This window comes from Danio aesculapii, chromosome 14 (assembly GCF_903798145.1).
Source record: "Danio aesculapii chromosome 14, fDanAes4.1, whole genome shotgun sequence".
In the NCBI taxonomy this organism is placed as follows: domain Eukaryota; kingdom Metazoa; phylum Chordata; class Actinopteri; order Cypriniformes; family Danionidae; genus Danio; species Danio aesculapii.
The window spans coordinates 27,884,164-27,902,507 of NC_079448.1; the positions used below are offsets into that span (position 1 = coordinate 27,884,164).

Here is an 18,344-nt window from a genome sequence, read left to right on the forward strand (position 1 = left end):
TGCTGATTTATGTGAAATCGTATATAAATAATCACCTTGCAATTTTAAATATTATTGTTAATTTCATTAGCATTGAGAAAGCTATTCTAAGATCAGCTCAGACTTTTATGAAGTTTTAAAAAATAAAATCAATTGTTCACTGTATAAAAATACACATTTTTAAAATATTTATATTTATCAGCCTAAATATCGGTAATCGGCCTCCAAATCTAAAGAGTTATTGGTTATCGATATTGGCCCAAAAATCCATATTGGTGAATCCCTAAAATTCGTAGATAAATTGTTAACAGTTCTAAACAGCATTTCCCTTTTGTTTACATCCTTGTTTACGTTCTTGCTACAACATATCATTAACACTAGAAACTATGCATGTAATAGATCAATTTCAACAAATAAACATACTAACAGGTTGTGGCTCACAATCCACAGCTTCTTCTATTATAGTTGGAGCTGCTCCTTCTTTAAGGAGTTTTAGCTGAATCCAGCACTGAACTGAGAGATTCTAAAAGCTCTCTTTTGTCAAATGCTAGCTATATATTTTTTATAATTCTCTGGAACATAATTAAAATTAAATTGTAAGCACTTCTCTCTTTGTGTTGTGTCTTTTGGAAGCCCAAATACTGAAACAGAAGCAGCTCTGTGGAAATAGCAGCGTTTGAATGGCATTTTAGCTTTCTCTGCTATGACATTACAGCGCCCTGGCCATGCCCCTTCGCTGTGTGTGGTGTATGCGTGTAACCTGAAGGGTTTATGACATCATTAACCCGGATGTATTTTTTATAGTCCCCAAACTTCGTTGTAGGCTTTGCTAAGCTAACTCTGTAAAAGCCAATGTCTCCGTTTGCATTGATCTTTGAGCGTATTACATTCAAAGATGTTGTTTATGTTCACACAGCTACATTACACATCAACACAAGTTTAAAATATGATATCGTAATGGACCACCCCTTTAAAGTACACTTTTTTTTTGTAGCTTGGGTCTATATCATAATTATATTTGATACTGACACAAGCCTACCACTGAGTGGAAACAAGGCATTATTCATCACCTTAATTATGATAGTTTTGCATAGTTTTTGAGGTTTCTGTTTTTGGATTGCTTGCATTATAAGGACTTTACTGTGGTCAGAAAAAGAGAATTTTTTATTTTGCATAGAGTATTCATTTAATGAATGTGCAATCCGGTAGAGTGTGTGAATGATGGACACCTGTGCTCTATTGCAGGAGGATGAGGCGGGAGATGGCAGATTCAGCTTCGCAGCCTACGGCATGGGTCCAGCGTGCCTCCAGGCCAAAGACGGCATGGCAATCAAGGGCAACAACAACAACGCGCCCACCTCCGCCAACCCCCCTGAGAAGACTGTGGAGGAAATGCGCAAGCTCTTCATCAGCCGCGCCAAACGGATCGACACAGTGTCGCGTGTGGCCTTTCCGCTGGTCTTCCTCATTTTTAACATTTTCTACTGGATCACTTACAAGATCATACGCAGCGAGGATATTCACAAGCAGTAAAGATATTCGAATACACCCGCCTCTACGCCCCCTCCTCACGTCCCACCGTGCCCGCCTTTCTCTCAGTGCAGTGCTCTCACTCGCTTTTGGTGATGACGAGTCCCCGGCAGAGGTATTTATTCCTTCTTCTTTTTCTTTTTCTTTTTTTTTTCATCTTTTTCTCTTCTATCCTCCTGAATAATCCGGACCTGTGCAATAGCAATGCAGTAAAATGCATGATATATGAATGTGGCAATATATTTACTACAAAAAAAGAAAATGACTAAAAGTAAATATTCAACTTAAGAACTTCTGATGACTGGGAATCCAAGAGGATATCTTGTAAAACATTTTTTTTTTTTTTTGCAACTCGAAGACGTACTGCATTGCAAGAATACGGAGAAACATTACTGCTGTAATATATCCTATATTTAAATGATAATACTTCCGGTGAGAAAGTTGTTGAAGCTTTTTTCGGGTTCTCGAGGCAGTTTGGGGCTTCCATGAATACACTATGAAAATGTTACAGGTCTCAGAGACCGAGATTTGCTTTGGTATGTGTGTCCTGGGGTCTCCTGATGTTTCATTCTGATATCGATTATTAATGGATATTGATGAGTGCCATTTGAGAAAAAGAAAATAGTTTATTTATTCAAGCTGTGGTCAATGTGTTCCTCTATCTGTGCTCATTTTCAGATTGAATTATGTTGTATTCATGTGCCAAACATCATCTTTTCAGGTTGACCAAAAAATAATTACATAGTTTTATTTATTTATAAAGTTTTTTATTGTTTAATTAAGCTGAAAAGCCTGACTGAGGCGTGTGAGAGGAAAATATTTAATACAAGTTTAAATCAAATAATATTTAGAAGTATATATACTTTAAAGCAGTGTTTCTCAACCACGTTCCTGGAGGACCACCAGCACTGCATGTTTTATATGTCTCCTTTGTCCGTCACACCCAATGACTGTAAAAAATAATATGGATGACGCAACACCACCTTTTCCCATTGAACGCTTTGAATGCAAAACGCCTCATGATGGGCACGAACTGTCACAAAAAAACTACTGATATTGGAGCCTGGGCATGCGCAGAAGGACTGCCTGATGGAGCCAGAGGCAGAACTGTGAAATCAAGCTTCCAACCAAACGCTTGTATGTCAAATCAACCACGCCCCCAAACTTCTCATTTGATCGCCCGTATCTGCACTATAACAAAGGCTCCCTAAATAAATATAAGCACTTACATTTAAAATCACGTAATAGTATATGATTTATAAAAAAACTGTTTGAAGTAAGCTGTATTTAATAATTTAATAAAAACAAAATATGTTGGACTGCAAAATAAACGATCTTTCATACAGTCCAGCCTAAGCTATGATGAGCCAAAAATATTTCTCTTTCAACGAGTTGTTGGTATTTATCTTCATGGGGTAGAAATAACATTAGCAAAAAATGAAAAATAACATCTAAACAACACATACATTTTTAGAAAGATTTTTATTTTTAATTAACAATCAACAGAACCCAAAATATATACATTATGGATACATCATTTGCCATGCGGAAAAAATCATGTGTTTATATTAGCGGAAGATAAATACAGCAAGATTCCTAAATGTTAACAAGATATGTAGACGTCCCAGCACTATATAAAATAATCTTTATCAGTTTGTACAATAAACTTTGCAGTATTAATACATCAACTGATGGCCATCAGATGCTGCAACATCGCTTGTATATTGTTTATTTATTTTTTCTTTGCCTCTGTTTTCATTTGGTTTATTCGATGCCTTAATTATATCTGGCAAAGAGGAATTTACATTCATTTTAATGTTTATTAGGAGTTTTCAAATAAAAAGCCAACTGTAAATGATGTATATAAATAATATAAAACATAATTATGATAATAACGTTACAGAAGATCGATGTGGTGATAGGCTAACAGTACTTTTGTCTTGCTAATTATTATTTCAGACCCATAAAAAGAATTACAGCTAGATAGCCATCACCTGTTTTCTCTGACATGACTCTGTTCTGCAATCAGCAAACAAAAGCCCACATTTAACCGAATAAACACTGATCCATCAGATCCTGTAGGTCAGAATGTATGGTTTACTGTTGAACAACTCATTCTATTATAGTAATATAACACAGAAATCAAATATTGGTACTTCAGTCTCCTCCCGAAGCTCTGACGGTCTGCTTAGAGAAGCTGGTGTCAATCACAACTGTCAATCACGATTACACGCCCTGTTTATATAGCATTAAATTACTGGCTAAACACATGGGTGCCATAGATCTGAACCTATATCAGCTTGATAACCAGTGCCTCAATTGACCAAAACCATCTTTCGGGATATTTTTTATTTGTGCTCAAGTCTCGTTGGTTAACATGGGGGAGGCGGGCTTTATGACTTGTACTGCAGCCAGCCCCCAGGGGGCAATCGAACGGCCAGGAGCATCACTCAAAAGGAGGCGTGCGGCACACTTGGTCACACCCATTCCAGGTCTTTCAGTCTCTGCTAATGAGCTGATGATCTGAATCAGGGGTGTTTGGTTAAGGAGACACAGAAAATGTGAAGAGCTGGTGGACCTCAAGGAACGTGGTTGAGAAACACTGCTTTAAAGCATTTTTTCCTTTGAATCTTTTTTTAATCTCAGATTATGAAGAGAAAGAAGGTAACGGAATCTTTTCAGCACTCACATTTCAACAGTGTTATTTTTATAAGCTTGGTTCAGCAGTACAACCAGTGCCATCAAACTAGATCTATATTTCCAACCAAATGTATATTACAGTGATTTTTCAAACTATATGTATAAACACCACATCGTGCAACAGATTAAACAAGTGCACATAGTTCATGGAATTTAGGATGCATCTTCATCTGGCTTCTCTATGCAATAATCGTATATGCAATTATTTTCAGTGTTCATCGTGTCAAATATGGCCAATTTATTCTGAAGGCCCTAAAAGATACTATTTCATACGTGTTCAATTTTCTCTTCCAGTCATGCTCAATTGCTGTCTATGCATGGCGAGGCTTTTTTTTCCCGTGGTGCAGATGATATCGATGTCATTTTTCACTTTTGTAATGTTTTCTTTGACTGGCGAACTGAAAAGGAACACCATTATAATGAAGTAGATAGATGCTCTGCGTAGGATATGCAAGATTTTTTGCCATTTTTGTTTTTGCGTAACACTTAACTTTGTTTGAAACCAAAGAGCAGTTTTGTTACTCTATTGTCATTGCCTTTCAGGTTTTCAAACTCAATGTGTTAGTTTAATTCTGTTTGATGTGATGTGGACATTGACCAATTTTGTAAGGCCTGTAACATTTGTAATTTGTTCAGTTTTTCAGACAGTATTCAAGAAAACCTACAAAAGAAATTTCCACCTAGGTCAAATATGGTTTTGATGTACAAACTTTGGTGACGTGAAGCTTGAAGTTTCTATTTATTTATTTATTTATTTATTTATTTATTTATTTATTTATTTATTTATTTATTTATTCCACTTGTTTAAATGACCAGTCATCGTTGTCAATTTGAAGGGCTATTTTTGATTATTAATATCAGATCATTTCCCTCAAATGAATCGGCATACGTGAAAATTGTGCTCTAAATAGAAGTTGTTTATACCACACCAATGAAAACACTGGATCGCATTTTATGTATTTTATATGTGCTCATTCCAGAATTGCGGGTACACTTCAAGCATTTTTCATTTATTTTCTTAAACTGAAATGACATTCATATAATGCGATATACATTGCAAAAAAAAGGCAATTTCACCAAATGACTTGAATAGCTTGTAAAAAATTCAGAATTTTAGATCGATTTAGATTGCAAATTATAAACTTTTCACTCCCCTATGATGTTAACTGTTATGTCTGATCAACTGTAATCCTGACTACATTACAGATGTGATGTGACTATTGCGGACTTGCACATTGCGATAACGATTCTGAAACAATTATATTGTGCAGCCCTAATATATATATTTGAACTCAGAATTATTAGCCCCCCTAAAATATTAACCCCCCTTTTTATTTTTCCCCCAATTTCTTTATAAAGGAGAGAAGATTTTTTCGACACATTTCGACACATTCGAACATAATAGTTTTAATAACTCATCTCCAATAACTGATTTATCTTATCTTTGCCATGATGACAGTAAATAATATTTGACTAGATATTTTTCAAGACTTCTATACAGCCTAAAGTGACATTTAAAGGCTTAACTAGGTTAATCAGGTTAACTAGTCAGGTTAGGGTAATTAGGCAATTTACTGTCTAACGATGGTTTGTTCTGTAGACTATTGAAAATAAATATAGCTTAAATAATAACTTTGATCTTAAATTTTTTTTTTATTATTAAAAACTGCTTTTATTCTAGCCGAAATAAAACAAATAAGCCTTTCTCCAGAAGAAAAAAATATTATCAGACAAACTGTGAAACTTTCCTTGCTCTTTTAAACATCATTTGGGAAATATTTAAAAAAGAAAAAAAAATCAAAGGGGGTTTAATAATTCTGACTTCAACTATGTGTGTGTGTGTGTATATATATACATATATATACATATATGTATGAAGAGTTCAAATGCAAAAACCTCTAAATTCCATCTGAAATTTTCTTCTAAAATGAACATTTTTCACAAGCTCCTGAGTGTATGTTCAGTAAATCCACATTTATGGCAAAAAATAGGTTCTTTGCATTGCCTTTAAAGTGAAATAACTCAACAAAAATATTGGAGGCTGAGAAAACTGCTTATTGTAGAAGAAAATTTCAGATGGCACTTGGTGGATTTTGCATCTGAACTTGTCATATTGTTTACTGAATCCATTGTATATATAATACAATGCTTAAAAGTTAAAAGTTTTATTATCTTACTAATTGTAAAACATTTTAAACCACTTACATAGTTGATAATAAGAGTTGATATTTTCAAGATGCTAACCTCAAACCAGATACAGCATGACAGAATTTAATGCACTTTTGTCATATTGTTGTTTTAAAAAAGTGAATTAGAAATTCACTGAAATCGACACAACTTACATTTAATCATTTAGCAGCTGCGTTTATCCAAAGTGCGGATAAAGAAGCACTTCAAATCAAATGATATGATAAGTATAAATGACTTAATATATAAATGTAATTTCTTTCTTTTTATTCACCAACAAATAGTAGAGAATGTGTCTTACAGGTGGTTTGTCAAACCCACTCACCTGTGGAGCACACCAAAAATAGAAAGATGTTTTCAGAAACGTAGTGTTGATAAGACAATGTCTTAATCTACCATCGGTGTATCCTAAACATTGTGTACTAATTGACATGCCTCAATGCCTTCCAGAGTTTCCTGCCAGAGGAAGTGACATCATTTAGAGCGAGTCACAGGCTTTTTCTATCAATGCTTTTTATAACCGATATCACAAAATGTATTTTTTATAACTGAAATGACAAATATTACAGAAAGTAGATGTTTGATGCAGATGTTTAGTTATCGTAGTAGAGTAAACACAAACAAAACGCTGAACATTTGACAGTTATTTATGATGATTGCAGCTGAATGCAAGATTCAGGAGGCGGAGTTAAAGTAGATCTAGTGGGAAGTCCCTAAATACACCTACAAGCATTATTTTGGTTTTAGAGAAAGCTTGTGTTAATCAAATTAAAGTTATTATTAAATTATTATTAACTATTATTAACTATTATTAAAGTTGTTGAAAAATAATAGTAATAGTTTTCGAAAAATAATACAAGTTTAATCCTGGAGATGTGAGATGTACCCGCAATTCTAGAATCACTCTTATACAGTAGGCATTAAACAGGAACTGAATTCTATTAGTGATACTCAACGTAAATTCAAGGAGGAAGAACATTGTAATGTGACACACTTACCTCCACGTGCAGCACAATGTAGCAAGAACGCATTTCTCACATCATTTGAACGTTCACACTTGATGAACTGTGCTGAAAGGATTGTCCACGACTGCGTCTCCTGTAACATTACAAACAAACAATATGAACCGATGTTATTTCAAACAGTCATTCATCCGGCAGGTTACACTTCATCTGTGAGACTGATAGAGGCACTCGATGTATAATTTACTGTACATCAGTGTGTGTGGGAAGTGATGGAGTGGCTTTATACATTCAATGTGCTCATTCTTGACTGAAATGGGGAATCTCAAATATGTAGTCAAAAAACATTCGTACAACTATGTTCAGCTCTTAATGTGCGATTTCTTTACTGATGAACCCTGCTTAAGGCTATTGAGTTGGCTGGACTGTCCCATGTGTAACTGACAGCAGCGACGTTCCCAGGCCCTCACACACTCCATGTGCTAAACGCAATATACGAGACGAGATATAATAAATAATACTGGCTCTGGAACACAAAGGACTATGTGATGTGAAATATGTGCTATATGCAAATACACTTTGTTCTTTGGCTTAATAATTATGACCGTATCGATCCCATGCCCTGATGATGAATTCATCCCAATTTGAGCTTTGTTTTGAATATTTATTGATTTATTGTGTTATTTTCTTGATGCCACCTTGCAGCTGCCCAGGAAATGGTGATGGGCATCATATGTAACTTATGTACGCAAGACTGTGGGTGAAATTTTATTTTTGCACAAGTTGGTATGGCCTTAATTTGTTTTGGTGGTGGTGGGGAGGGGGGTGTATTCGGCTTCTTTTGTGTACTGGCACAAAGTGCATCTTTTCATTTGCTTCCTGTCATAATCCGAGTGCATTTCCAAGCGGCGCAAAACTACAGCAAATTCTTATTTTTATGTTCCAATACTAAAACATGAACTTTTTTTGCATGAATAGAATTAAATGGCAGATATTTTTGGCTTGTACAGAAATGTGAGCAATTTGAAGAAAAAAGGAATGTACCATTTCTGCTATATCTGTATATAACACAATATTTATTGAAATATGTCATAATGCTAAATCTAATTCTACTATTAAAGGTTTTCTGAACTAAAGCATCTGAACGGTTTGTGGGAATTGTTACATTTATGCGAGCTGGACTAAGATGTGGTGTGTGTGCGTTTGATCAAATCTAATTATTTACTCCAAAATGTCAATGACCTCTTTAATGAAGAACAGCTTTTGAATATATATTTATTATTAGAACTTTTTGTATATATTTGTGGAATGACTTCACTCACTTTATTACACCTTACTAGTACCGGGTTGGACCCCCTTTTGCCTTCAGAGCTGCCTTAATCCTTCGTGGCATGGATTCAACAAGGTACTGGAAATATTCCTCAAAGATTTTGGTCCATATTGACATGATAGCATCACGCAGTTGCTGCAGATTTGTCGCATCTATGATGCGAATCTCCCGTTCCACCACATGCCCAAGGTGCCCTATTGGATTGAGATCTGGTGACTGTGGAGGCCATTTAAGTACAGCGAACTCATTGAAATGTTCAAGAAACCAGTCTGAGATGATTTGCGCTTAATGACATGGTGCGTTATTCTGCTGGAAGTAGCCATCAGAAGATGGGTACACTGTGGTCATAAAGGGATGGACATGGTCAGCAGCAATACTCAGGTAGGCTGTGGTGTTAACACAATGCTCAACTAATAGGCCCAATGTGTGCCAAAAAATAACCCTCACACCATTACACCACCACCAGCAGCCTGAACCGTTGATACAAGGCAAGATGGATCCATGCTTTCATGCTGTTGATGCCAAATTCTGACCCCACCATCCAAACGTTGCAGCAGAAATCGAGATTCATACGACCAGGCAACGTTTTTCCAATCTTCTATTCCAATTTTGGTGAGCCTGTGTGAATTGTAGCCTCAGTTTCCTGTTCTTAGTTGACAGGAGTGGCACCCGGTGTGGTCTTCTGCTGCTGTAGCCCATCCGCCCCAAGGTTGGATGTGTTGTGCGTTCAGAGATGCTCTTCTGTATACCTCAGTTGCAACGAGTGGTTCTTTGAGTTACTGTTGCCTTTATATCAGCTGGAACCAGTCTGGCCATTCTCAGTCTGGCCCACAGAACAGCTGCTCACTGGATATCTTTTTCTTTTGTACCATTCTCTGTAAACCCAAGAGATGGTTGTGAGTGAGAATAAGTGTATATGCAATAAGTAAAGGAGTTATGTTATTAGTTTTGCCAATGCCAAGTCACAAAAAATGTCAGCAGAATACAGCTTTTTATTATTGTTTTCATTAGAATGTGCAAAAAAAACCAGACTTTCTATAAATCGTCTCTTCCTGCAATATATTTGAGCAATTTTAGTTCAATTCAGAGTAGATGTCTTCACCCAAAACTCAGAAGTAACTCTCCTGTCCTATTATGCTTATTTATTTTAATTTTTTTGTAAACTTTAAAGTCCAAGTCACGTTGAATATTGAAACAGTTCTTATTTTGAAGCATTTGTTTGTTTGGAGTTTTATATAGCCCAAACAATTTTAGAGAAAAAAAGTCAATTAAGCAGATTCAGGCACTGGAAAATGCACTGCACGAATTTCCCAGAGGCTCCCGTATGGCTGCATTTGAATACATCCATACTCGGCCTTATGGCCATCCTTGCTCAGGCTTTTAAATTATGCAAGTGGATTATGAACCACAAAGGCTCAGTCAATTTCTCCCCTCGGTTGAGTAGTCTGGAAGAGCCCCCTTCCCCCAGCGCCAGACCACCCGGCCCTCCATCCCACAGCCCCTGCGCTTTACACTGGGACTAGAATTACATTACAGCTGACACTGAAAACCGCCGCGGGGCCTGGAGTCACTGAAACATGAAGGCTTTGACAGAATGTTTTTCCCTCAATATATGAGAAATGAATATTTTCAGTCTTAGCGGAGACATTGAGGTGTGCGTTTTGTTTTATTAACCATTTGGCAAATAATAGAGAAGAAAGAAATCCTGAGGTTAATGTTTGTTAAAGCGATTTTAGAACATTTGTGTGTGGAGCTGTATAATCGCTTGTGAAGTTTCGAGGTACTGAATGAACATTATTTTTCAATCTCATTGGTTTTAGCCATAAAAACAGATCGTTATCCTGCTTGATGTGGCAAATAGTTTTTCTTTTTATATATGTTTTAACGTATTGTTGGATGTATTGTTATAAACACGCTTCCTTTTAGTGCAAGTACAGTAGTTAACATTTGAAGTGAATCAAAAACATTTTTCAAAATTGTCCCAAAACAAGAATAGGTGTTGTTGAATAGTTTTAAGACTATTTTGATGAAAGTTTTGATCAACTTTAAATGTTGATTACTATAGTTTGACCACTTTCTGCAATTAGTCATTTACTCATAGATAATCACAGTGCATTGCATTATAAGATGTAGTAATACAGTTGAAGTCAGAATTATTAGCCCCCCTGAATTATAAGCCCCTTATTTTTTCCCCCCAATTTCTGTTTAACGGAGAGAAGATTTTTTTCTACACATTTATAAACATAATAGTTTTAATAACTCATTTCTAATAACTGATTTATTTTATCTTTGCCATGATGACAGTAAATAATATTTGACTAGATATTTTTCAAGACACTTCTATACAGCTTAAAGTGACATTTAAAGGCTTAACTAGGTTAATTAAGTTAACTAGGCAGGATAGGGTAATTAGGCAAGTTATTGTATAACGATGGTTTGTTCTGTAGACCAGTGTTTCCCAACCCTGTTCCTGAAGGCACACCAACAGTCCACATTTTCAACCTCTCCCTAATCAAACACACCTGAATCAATGTATCATAACAGCAGAAGAGACTCCAAAACCTGAAGTTAATGGGTCAGATAATGGAGACATCCAAAATATGAACTGTTTGTGTGCCTCCAGGAACATGGTTGGGAACACTGCTGTAGACTATTGAAAAAAAATTTGCTTAAAGGGGCTGATAATTTTGACCTTAAAATGGTTCATAAAAAAATTCAAAACTGCTTTTATTCTAGCCAAAATAAATAACAAAATTTTCACCAGAAGAAAACATATTATCAGACATATTTCCTTGCTCTGTTAAGCATCATTTGGAAAATATATATATAAAAAAAAAGAAAAACAATTCAAAGGGGCCTAATAATTCTGACTTTAACTGTACACTCATAAAAGTATTTTGCTGTTTGTAGGAACTGATTATTTAAAGAAAGTTGAACTTAAGGCTTTTTCAGGTAAATTAATAGTTATATATATATAAATAATATAATACATAAATAAAAATATAATATAAATAAAATATAATATAATATATAAGATAAATAAAAAATTATATTATATATATAATTTGTTATTCCTAGTCATTTGCTCATAAATGAAATCGGCATCTTAGGATAATTAAGTTATTAAACAAAAGATCTGGTTTGCCTTAAAGATCTAAACTTCCCATGATTACTGTGTTTCTAACCTCAGAAGCAGCCTTGCACAAATATTTTACTTAAGTCAGCTGTCTTGTGGGCTGTTGTATTTGAATTTGAGGACGGGCAAATGGTATTGGTAGTTAATAGCGGTCATGTTTCCTTGGGATACATGTTTCAAAAATGTATCTTTGGTTGAGTTTTTATTATACAATATTCTGATGATTTTGAATCTTGCACCTGACAAATATCCTTATTTAGAAAAAAATAAATAAAACTAAAAGTAATAAAAACTAAACTAAAACTAAGCAATTTCAAAATATAGAAACTAGTAAATCTTTCTTTCAAACTAATTACAACTAACTGAATTAAACTAACTAATGAAAAATCCAAAACTATTATAACCTTGATTTAAAATGAGTTGAATGAAAACAATTCTTAAGGCTTTTTAGGACAACTTAATTGTTTTATGTTCAATCCACCTAAATTTGTAAAAACCATTAAGTTAATTTAATCGATTTGTGTTGGGGCAAAATGAAGGAATTGTTTGCAACCCAGCATTTTTTACAGTGTAGTTGCATCCCAATTGACTATACACTATATTAGGCATACAGCACATCGAGGAGGTTGTCATTTTAGACTAAAGATCGACAGGTTTTTACGCAAATCTGAACAGGTCAAAATGCGGCATTACAGACAAGCAGATACACATGAATGTGAATGTAAATATATTGATTTGAACGTATTCACTGACAGTCAAGATGGTTTAAAGTTCCCAGATGAGGCTGTGTTATTTAGCGGTTGTTATTTCAGAACAACATACTTTTCAATGTTGCAACTGATCGATCAGAATTGAGTATTCCAGACAGCATTGTAATAAGCACTTATATTCCGTGCACTTGTGAAGTGAAAGATTATGTGCATTTTAGTTTAATTGCATTTACATTGAATGAACTCTTATGTGATCAATTCTGTGTATGTTGGGGTGACCTGTGCCTCAACCCCCACAAACTGATAGGTGTGAACTGAATGACCTTTTTTACCATAGGTGTGACCCTTTCACAAGCTTAATGGATATAAGCAAAACAACAGCTGAAACATCTGATAATAGGGTCCTGCTGAGCCTCGTAAACACAGAATGGTTTGTTTGTTGCTACTATAAGTACTGTCTCACAGACAGTACTTTAGGTTAAAGGGTCACGAAACACCAAAACACATTTTTTTTAGATGTTGACAGTCATATATGTGTCCCATGCTGCTAAAAACACTGTTAGGACACATATATTTCACAAAAAATGAAGTGAAAATCGGTTGTTTTTGCGTTATTTTGAGCAAATTCGTTCTTACGGTTTGAAACTAATTATTAAAGCTGCGTCACGGCCATGAGATCCTTGCATGAATTCCAGCATGGAGACTGGATGTCTGTACCTGGGCGTGCAGCATTAATTCATGAGAAAGACTTGGTTCAAACCAATCAGTGTGCTCTATTGTGAATGAGGCGCAACTTCCTTAATATGCATGATAGATTCGAAGACTGTTTTTACCCGTTATAGTGTTCAGACGGCAGAGAGACGCCACGTTATGTTGCCAAAACAAGTGGAGGAATAAGAAGTGTTTGGAGACACAGTTCGTCAGTGTTGCGTTTATTAATGTGCTGCAACGAAGATTTTGTTTTCATTTTCCTGCTATGAGAGCGCAGCTGAACTCACGTGTGGATTACAGAAATACATTTCAAGAGTTCCCACGTAGATATGCTTGGCATTTAAAGCAGGTTTGGCATGCTGTCGCGGGAGAGAACCCTGAGCTCGGAGATATTTGAGCCCAGGGCTCCCGCCCGGTCAATAAGCATATCAGGAGATCCGAGATCAGGTAGGTCTCGAGAGCTCCCCCTTTAGAAAGGGAGGAAAAGGAGGAGATGGGGTGGAAGTGGGGAATTTTCCAAACGAAGATAGAGCAGTAGGAAGAAAATGATCCATTTATAGCAAACTAGGAACACTCTGATTGGATTATTACTGATTACAGATGAGCGGCCAGTCGTGCTCAATCATATCACGTGCTCCTCTCGAAATTAGTTTATAAAACTTCACTTGTAAGGAACTTTTTTTTTTTAACCCGAGAGCTTTTCGCATCTGAAAATGGTGAAATCCCAATTTACTGCTCATCTCCTTTTAAAATTGACACAGCTCCAGTTGGTGTTGATTGTCCTGTCTCTACAGATTTGGTAAGTAAGCGATCAGTGGTCTTTGTTTGTTTATTCCGATGGCAAAGTTAGTTCGTATCTTCACCCGTACTCTTTCAGTGTTTAAAGACAGACCCTAGTCAAAATGATTTAGTTACTAAGTTAACAGTACGTTAATATCACTACAATATGATGGGCTGAAAGATCCACTGTAAATGCTGCTCTCCGAATGTAAACATGCAACCGCAATCAAACTATTACCGTTGTGTAGGATTTTCGCCGCATTTTGTGACAGGATAGTCTATACACACACGGCTTTCTGACGCTACTTACCGAGTGCATCTAAGTTATCGAGAAATGCAGAGGTTTTTTTCTCCCATACGGCGTGAGGTATTAAACATTCCATTAAAACTGCACTCTTCCAGCAGTTCCTCGTATGCAATATCTTGTTTGTCACGGGGAGCATGAATGAAATGTTCCTGAATGAAAGTGAAAGTGCCAAACTGCAGTTAAAGTCGACAAATTAAGAATTTGTCAAATAATTCGATTACTAATGTCCATGTAAACACAGTCACTGTCTTTCTCCCCTACGTCTGTCTTTGTTTTGCCTCTGTGAAAATCAGTGTGTGCTCAAACAGAAACTCCCATTTTTATCCTAAACCTTCCCTCTTTCCCTCCCTCGACACTCCCACCTAAACAGAGCTAGACACACCCACTTTCCTGACTTTTTACAAACTAGAGGTGTGAAAACACCCTGCTGAAATGGGGGTTTCGTGGCCCTTTAAGTTACTTGAAGACCGACGAGTTAACATCATTGCTGAGGAACTGCACTATTTACTGTCTTCAGTAAAGTCTTCTCCCCATAAGAACTTTGGTCAGCTTACTTAATTTATGTATTAGAGCCATCTAATACATTGGCAAGCCACCCAAGGATGGTTAAGCCAAATACAGCAAAATCTAACAGAGGTCAACTTTAGTGTTGTCCCAAATGGAACACTAATGTTTTTTACTAACCGGAAGTTCAAACTGTTTCCCTGCCGATGTTTTAAATGTTTTAGCTAGATTATAATATTGAGAGGAGCACGTTTAGATAATTGACCATCATTTTGATCACACTGACTGATTGTTATGATGCACAGAACAGGTCACTCTTTTCCATGCTGATACACTGAACGTTTCAAAAGTACAGTGGTTTTGTGTTATCTACAAGAGCAACAATTATGCTGTTCCTTTTTTAAATGTAATGGCCGATTCACTTCGAAAAAGTCTGATTGATTTATTCACAAGTTAAAGCGATCTGGTTCAATTCACTGAATAATCTGGCTGCAGTGGTTAACAGCTCGCTGGAGGGAAAGATTGTCATTGAATAATGACTTTAATTTCACTCTTTCTCACATAAATGGTTTTGAAGACTTGTATAAGTCATTCTGACCATTCTTTTTTACTTTTAAAGCATTGTTAAAACTGCAAGGACAAAAGCAACCAACACAGTTCCTCAAAGTTAGATTTGATGTTGAATCAAGTTGAAAAAATGGACCTTTCTTTTTTCACATTTCTGGTTTTCTCAGGTATGGAAGTCATCAGCAGGGTAAACATGTATTTTCAGTCACATGGCTGAAATAATTCCTACTGTGGATATTAATGGCTGTTTTTTTTAAACATTCTTCAGAATATCTTGTGTTCAACAGAGGAAGGATTTTTTTTTATTAGAACCACTCAAGTGTGAGTAAAGGCTGAGAAAAGTGTAATTTTGAAACTCTCAATTTTATAACCAAAACTAAAGAAAAAAATGGCTTATATCATGTTTCCATTATCAGTTACATTATTGAATAACAGGACTTTTATTCTGGGGGGAAGGTGTAAGTGTAGGTAAAGGAACACTTGTTTGGAATTAGGCTCATTTCATTCATACATTCATTTTCTTTTCGGCTTAGTCCCTTTATTAATCTGGGGTCACCACAGCGAACTGAATCACCAACTTATCCAGCACATGTTTTACACAGCGGATGCCCTTCCAGCTGCAACCCATCACTGAGAAACACCTATACATTCTTCCATTCACACACACACTACGGACAATTTAGCCTACCCAATTCACCTATAGCGCATGTCTTTGGACTTGTGGGGGAAACCGAAGCACCTGGAGGAAACCAACGCCAACACAGGGAGAACATGCAAACTCCACACTGAAATGCCAACTGACCCAGCCGAGGCTCGAACCAGCGACTTTCTTGCTGTGAGATGATTGTGCTACCCACTGTGCCACCGCGTCGCCGGCTCATTTCACAATGCACCATTTTTGAATCCATTCAGCTGATCTCTGGGTCTAGCCGGAGCACTATTAGCTTAGATTAGCATAGATCATTGAATTTGATTCGATCATTAGTATGTTGCTCCAAAAAATGTTAAAAAGTTTAGATAATTTTCCTTTTTAATGCTTGACGCTTCTGTAGTTACATCGTAAGACAGATGGAAAATGAATTAATTCAGGCATGTAACAGAAGAATCAAGCTTTAAATGAGAAAATTAGCAAAACCCTTTTTTATTTTTCATTTGAGTGAGATACTAATGGCCTAATCTGTTTTTATGCTAAGCTAAGCTAAGCTAAAAGTCTTCCTGCCAGACCTGGAAATCGGCTGAATGGATTAAAAATGGTAATACTCAACTCTTAAAAATTGCCCCTTAAAAATACCCTTAAGGAGCCAAATAAATAAAGGTATTCTATGATATATTGTACAACGAAATTTACCAAACATCAAAAACATTGTTGTGTGCTGATCTGAATATGCTTGTTGAATATGCGTACATGCCATGGTATTTATTTCCAGTTTAGAACAAGTGAAGAGCTAGTGAAATGTTTAAAGGAGCCAAAATGGTACTAGGAACAACTCCATCGCTAACAAATGAAGATCTGCAGCAAGGTATGTTTGAGTATTCTTATGACAAAATGTCCTGTTTTTCATTCATGTAGATGTCTGGAGTCTGTTGCATTTATATTTCACTCAAACTGCACCAGATTGTGTTTGGAAGCAGACCAAGATCCATCTTTTTCAGTTCGCTTATTAGTGCGCACCAAGCTTCAGATAGCAGTGTTCATGCCAAAGTCTCAATTACACTAAAGTTCATTATAATCCAGCCAAACCTGTCAAGTTTAAACACATCCTAATGACAAGATTCAATATATATATAAGTTTAATGCATTTAGATATATTAGGAATTTTACCCAGAATGCTATCTAGTGGGAAAATATTTGACATGTAATTGTAGACTTGTTCACCTGAATATTTGTATATGCATTTGGACTTTTAATATTGCACAGTACAATACTAATAAAAAAGGTGGTCAATGGACTCTTATTTTTTTAGTCAGATTCACAATATGTGTTGTCTCTTAATGTAGATGTGAAATCAAAATTTAAAATGTTTATTTTCTAGCACACCTTGTTATTATTTAAGTAAACATTTAATCCATGCAAGTTAATTCACTGAAAAAAAGTTTGTTTTGGTAACCTTCAATCCAAGTCTGACCATTTGCTTGCGTGTTTGCAGTGGTGGTCCTCCTCTGGTGACTCAATTAACCATGCCCCTCTTAATGTTTATGTGAAAAAAGAAAGCCCACCCCCTACTCAGTAGGAAGTACAATGAACTAAAAGTCTCCGCAACTTCATGGGGGCTTAAACTGATTGTGTCAGTGACTATATATTTTTTTCATGGTTTGTTTTTTTATATATTGAATTTTACATTTTTAAGTGAACTCTTAAGTGATCTCTTTAACTTGAGAAGCACATTGTAGAATACTGTGTCATGCATAATTAAATTGGGAAAAAAGGAGTTGTCTTTTAAATTAAATGTGGAGTAGGTGATGGTCTTCAGAAAACGTTTTTGTTGTGCTGGTTGTAAGTCTCTTCACATTCGAATAGTAATGATTATAGTAAATGATCTAAATATATTTATATGTATTTTTATATTCTGGGTGAGGCATAAGACTAAAAAATGTTCGTTCAATTAAAATTTGTCGGGCCGACAATTCCCATAATGCTGCTAAGTTGCTCAAACTGTCTGTCAACAAATGCAGATTGGTACATCTGTGCAGCCATGTTCGCGCAGATCCGGCATTTGCCTGTGCACATGTGCTGTTTACTCGCGAGAGAGAGAGAGAGAGAGAGTGACAGAGGTAAAAACAAATGCTGAATGAAAACTTTAAAATCCTGAATCAATATTTACTTTTGACAATAGTTACAAAAGTTCAATAAAAGTACAATAAAAGTAACAGTTACTTTTGCTCACTGGAGGAAGGTTGAAACCATAGCTGAAGTATTTCTTTTCGACAGGTAATGTAATGT

At 35.8% G+C, this 18,344-nt stretch overlaps 1 protein-coding gene across 2 annotated transcripts in view; it reads left to right on the top strand.

Moving 5' to 3' along the window:
* Window positions 1-8,475, top strand: part of glra1 (glycine receptor, alpha 1) — a 103,011-nt gene extending 94,536 nt beyond the window's left edge. For both annotated transcript variants that reach the window (XM_056472083.1, XM_056472082.1), the window contains one exon: window positions 1,225-8,475. In XM_056472083.1, coding sequence (XP_056328058.1) covers window positions 1,225-1,512 — 288 coding nt within the window. In that variant the 3' untranslated portion in view covers window positions 1,513-8,475. The remainder of the gene's footprint in view (window positions 1-1,224) is intronic.
* The last annotated feature ends 9,869 nt before the right edge of the window (window positions 8,476-18,344 follow it).